This window comes from Marmota monax, unplaced genomic scaffold (genome assembly GCF_021218885.2).
Source record: "Marmota monax isolate L192 unplaced genomic scaffold, Marmota_monax_Labrador192_F-V1.1 WCK01_AAM20220418_F8-fsc00409, whole genome shotgun sequence".
NCBI classification, from domain to species: Eukaryota; Metazoa; Chordata; class Mammalia; order Rodentia; family Sciuridae; genus Marmota; species Marmota monax.
The window spans coordinates 407,525-412,370 of NW_026693620.1; the positions used below are offsets into that span (position 1 = coordinate 407,525).

Here is a 4,846-nt window from a genome sequence, read left to right on the forward strand (position 1 = left end):
AATTTACAATCAAATCTGCCCACCTTAAAATCTCATCTTTTCTAATCACCATTCAACCTTATCTCCTATCCTCCAGACAGCAGTAAAGTTCACTATACTTTCCAAGGTGTATCATGAATATCATCATAATTTAAACTTTATTACAATTCTGGGCAGGAAAGTTATCTGAGTTAATCAATAACATGTATTTATTGAGCACCCACTATGTGATAAGCACCATTAAAGGGACATCCCAAATTTTCAATGGCATTTTTCCATTTACTGTATGGTGATTCCCAGCACCTGCCTACATTTCTACTTATCCCCTGCATTTTCACAGTTTAAGCATCACATATTATTAAAAATTTTCTCTACCTTGTTGTTAAACATCTTTTCATAGAAATGTGTTAGAACACCTACATGGCAGTTAATTGGTTCCCCCTCTCTATTAATTGAGCCTGAATGGAATTGTTCAGAGACTTCCAATTATGTCTGTGTAGAGATGGCTACCCAAGAGAATAGGAGCCACCTAGTGGCCACACTCTCTCTTCAATTCTGCACAAATACAAACTGGCTTCAAGTCCAGATGGTGCTCAACAGGAAATAGTCTAGGAAAAAAAAATGTAAAGAATGCCAGCGTTCTCCCCCCCTCAAAAAAAATAAATAAATAAACCAAGACTCAAAGAACCCCATAAAGTAAAATTACCTCCATAAACTTGATGCCATGACAGCAGTAAAGTAAATCCATTGCATTAACATATTGTGATAACATTCTTTAATTTATTATCACATGAACTAAGATGCATGATCAAATGCATCTTAAACAGCCTTAGGCTGTGCAAGTAACTTTGTTCTATTTGGGGTACTTTTATATTAATTACTTTTCACATCCTCTCCTTCATGTCACAAAACTTTACTCATGACTCTGGTGTTCCCTCTACTTGGGGAAGTTCATTATCTTCCCTTGACTCCCCATCTACCTATCACATTTCTTGACTCCTTCAATAGAGCAGTTGCCAGTAATTATGAGGATGTTCAATTCTCATCCTATGAATCCTAGATGAGGAATTCTATAACACTGAATTTTAGTGAATTGCTTTCATTAGTCATGGAATCTGGACCACAAAGCAGATTCATCCTAATGATTGATTTTGGAGATTATTAGAAAAGGCTTAAATTTATCTTAGGACAAAAACAATCACTTTACAACATTTGAAAATTTGACTCCAATAATAAACAATAGTAGATATGGTGTGCTACAGATACTGTGATGAACAAGTTCTACTATATTTGACAATACTATACAGTGTATTTTCAAATCTGTAAAGAAGGTTAATTATGTTTAATATTCTTACCATGACTATTCTTTTTAAATGCAAAGTTACACAAAAAATGGTAGTGCTGAAAGCTTTTCTTTTTGACTCTAAGTTTTCAAAAATGCACTCTTAACAATGTTCAAATATCTCATATTTGAATCTAATCTCCAAGTTATTTGAGTCCCCATAAAATATTTTAACTTTCTACTACTTGTTTATCTTCAAGTAAATGACCATTTTCAATAAGAAAATGTTCATACTAGGAACATATTTAATCAGAATGTTATTCATACAACCCAAATCCTAGTGCTCCTTGCCCTGTATGGCAATCCATTGTTCTAGTCAGACATGTGGGTACCCATGAATACTTAGGCTATCAGGGGACATCTTTTAATAATGTAAGATCAACCTTTTAGGTCAGGTAATTATAGGACATTCATATTATATAATGTACTAAGGATATTAATTAAATTGTGTTCCTGTTTGGTATTAAAATTTTTGGTCTCTTAATCCACCCTTTATTTCACCTTGTTACTGTTTCATTTTTGCTTTGTATTCATAGGTGTGAAGGAGAATGCCTTCAGTTGTGAAGTGGTAGGTAGACTTTGCTAGCACCTAAATCTCTTTGGACTAAAACTCCAAATTCTCATTTTCATCATTAACTTTATGTTTACACAAAATTTGTTGACAATATGTGCAGTAGTATTGTGTCTGTCATAATCAGCCTGCACATTCATGTCTTCATGTTCTTTGTGAAAACCCAGAACAGCCTTCCAGCAAGATGGGAAATCACAGCTTGCTGAATGAGTTCATCCTCCTGGGAATCCCTCAGTCGGAGGGACTGGAGACTGTGCTCTTGGTCATCTTCTCTTCCATCTACCTCTTCACCCTGCTTGGGAATTTACTCATCTTTACAGCAATCATTTCATCCTCCACTCTTCACACCCCCATGTATTTCTTCTTGGGACTTCTGTCTGTTTTTGACATGTTGTTCCCTTCTGTAACCTGTCCCAAGATGCTCTTTTATCTCTCTGGTCTGAGCCGAGCCATCTCTTACAAGGGCTGTGCTGCACAGCTCTTCTTCTATCACTTGCTGGGCTCTATGGAAGGATGCCTCTATTCTGTGATGGCTTATGATCGCTATGTTGCCATCTGTCACCCACTAAGGTACATGGTCATCATGAAACCTGCAGTCTGTGTCAGCTTGCTCATGGTAGCCTTGTTGGTGGGGTGTCTCCAGGCCACCACACTGACCTCCTTTACCTTTCAGTTAACCTACTGTGGCCCCAATCAGGTGGACCACTTCTTCTGTGACATCCCTGCAGTTTTACCCTTGGCTTGTACTGACAGCTCTCTGGCCCAGAGAGTGGGCTCCATTAATGTTGGCCTCCTGGCTTTAACACTCTTATTCAGTGTTTGTGTCTCCTACACTCACATTGGGATTGCCATTCTGAGAATTCGTTCAGCAGAGGGCAGGCAGAAGGCTTTCTCCACCTGCAGTGCCCACCTCACTGCCATCCTCTGTGCCTACGGACCTGTCATCATCATCTACCTGCAGCGCACACCCAACCCTCTGCTTGGGGCCGTGGTGCAGATACTAAACAACATTGTCTCCCCCATGCTGAACTCCTTGATCTACTCCTTAAGGAACAAAGAAGTGAAAAGGTCCCTGAAAATAGTGTTCCAAATTGCAATATTTTCTGTTCAAGAATGAATTACAGAGTTTATAATGGATTTTTAAAGTTAAGTGTTTCTGAGAAACAACTTCCTATGGTCTTCTAAAAAATAAGCACATAATTAGAGCTATTTCTCTGTAAACCATGTATTTTATTGACCTAAGAAATTTTTTTTTATCCTGCTGTGTTCTTTTAGTTGGTAGGATCTCATAATTAACTCTAATATTATTCTTCATGCCTCAATATTGTGTAAGGAGTCTGAGAGGCAAAGCAGAGAGGTACAGACATATTTCTTATCCCTATAATGGGCACTCAATTTTGCCTCATTGAATATTCAAGTAGGGATAGTCTCAGAAATATTCTCTCATAGCCTTTCTTTGTGCTAATTGAACCATACTATTTTACTCTTGCTATACTTACAATGTAATTTGTCTCCTTTTTCAATCAGCAAGCATTTCATTATCTCTATTTTGCAAAGAAAAATATTACGTAACATTGACAGAATCTGACCTGTGTCCTAGGCACTGTGATAAAATTTTCCTATCACTTTATTTAGTTTTCACATCACCAACATAAAGCAGACTATATTTTCTTGAAAAGACTTGAAGATTCAAGATAAACATACCCAATATAGGGCATTAATCAGAAAATCAGACCTCACACTCATACCCAGTTGACACCCAAGCCTCTGTATGGCTGTCCTGAATGAGCTGATTACCAGTTTAAACTCCTCATTACCTGTTGAAAGTGCTCACATTAAAAATAAGTTACTCAGTGATTGATTGGTAAAGTAAGCACTGACATAGGTCACCTTTATATACTGGATAAGGTCTTTACTCCTTTTATTCTGTCCAACCCATTGTCAGAGAGCAGTAAGTGTCTTGCCTTCTCTGACACATGCAATTATGGGAAATCCAGGCCTCAGCCCAAGCCCTCGATGGTGTCATGGTTTACTTCTGTACCACGCTTCCAATATTTTGCATTACTTTTGCAGTGAAAAGCCATGGGAAGGCCTTCCCAGCCAGTGTGAGGCCTAAGTAAGTATTTGTTCAGGTGAAGTGCTCATTTGTTCTCCCACAAAGTTACATTTTCTAACCTGGTTTCAAATAAGGCTGAATTTGAAAATTAAATCTCAATTTTATCAGAATTCAAGGATAAAGAGAGGAAACTATTTTCTGAGGATTATACTGATATTCCAGCTCTTCATTATTCATGACATTTTAGACATTTTTATTTTTTATATTCCATTTACTCTCTAAGTTCCCATCCTAATTTAAACCATTAAACCAAAAAAAGTTAATAAATTGAAAATCTCAAATAAAACCTACAGCTTCTCTTGTCAAAAATATGAATGAGGCAAAGAGGATAAAATACAGTACACTCAAGCATTAGCATTATTTATTTATAAACAAATAATGTGAAAAGCAGTAAGAGGATTCCAGAACCCCTCCTGACTTGATTGGCAAAAATCCATGATCACAGTGAGGCTTTTCCCCACACTTTGGGGATGTCTGTTCTAGGGGAAGTGCTGGATCCAAACTATTCCAGTATGAGTTTGCTGTTCTAATGGTGAATATTGGTGGAAGAATCCACCTGCCTTGACACGTGGCAAAGTCTGGATAGTGTTGATGGACAGGTTCAGACCACAAGCATGTTTGCTTCTTTAAGAGATTTCTTTTCTAGACAATGAATATGTCCATAAGAATGTTTCGGTTTTTTTTTTTTTTTTTCAGTGTTGTATCCAAAGTACATAGTCCAATGATGACCTAATAAGTTTCCAATGTAGGTTTATTGAAAAAAATGTGTGGATGGATAACACTTAAACATTCAAATGATGATAGGAAAGAATACTTATTTTCAATGAAATAGAAATAT

General features: G+C 37.0%; 1 protein-coding gene across 1 annotated transcript; it reads left to right on the forward strand.

Moving 5' to 3' along the window:
* The first annotated feature begins 2,076 nt into the window (after positions 1 to 2,076).
* On the forward strand, positions 2,077 to 3,009 carry LOC124103187 (olfactory receptor 10N1-like). Its single transcript, XM_046459699.1, has one exon. It carries the CDS (start codon positions 2,077 to 2,079, stop codon positions 3,007 to 3,009), a length of 933 nt encoding a protein of 310 aa, XP_046315655.1.
* The last annotated feature ends 1,837 nt before the right edge of the window (positions 3,010 to 4,846 follow it).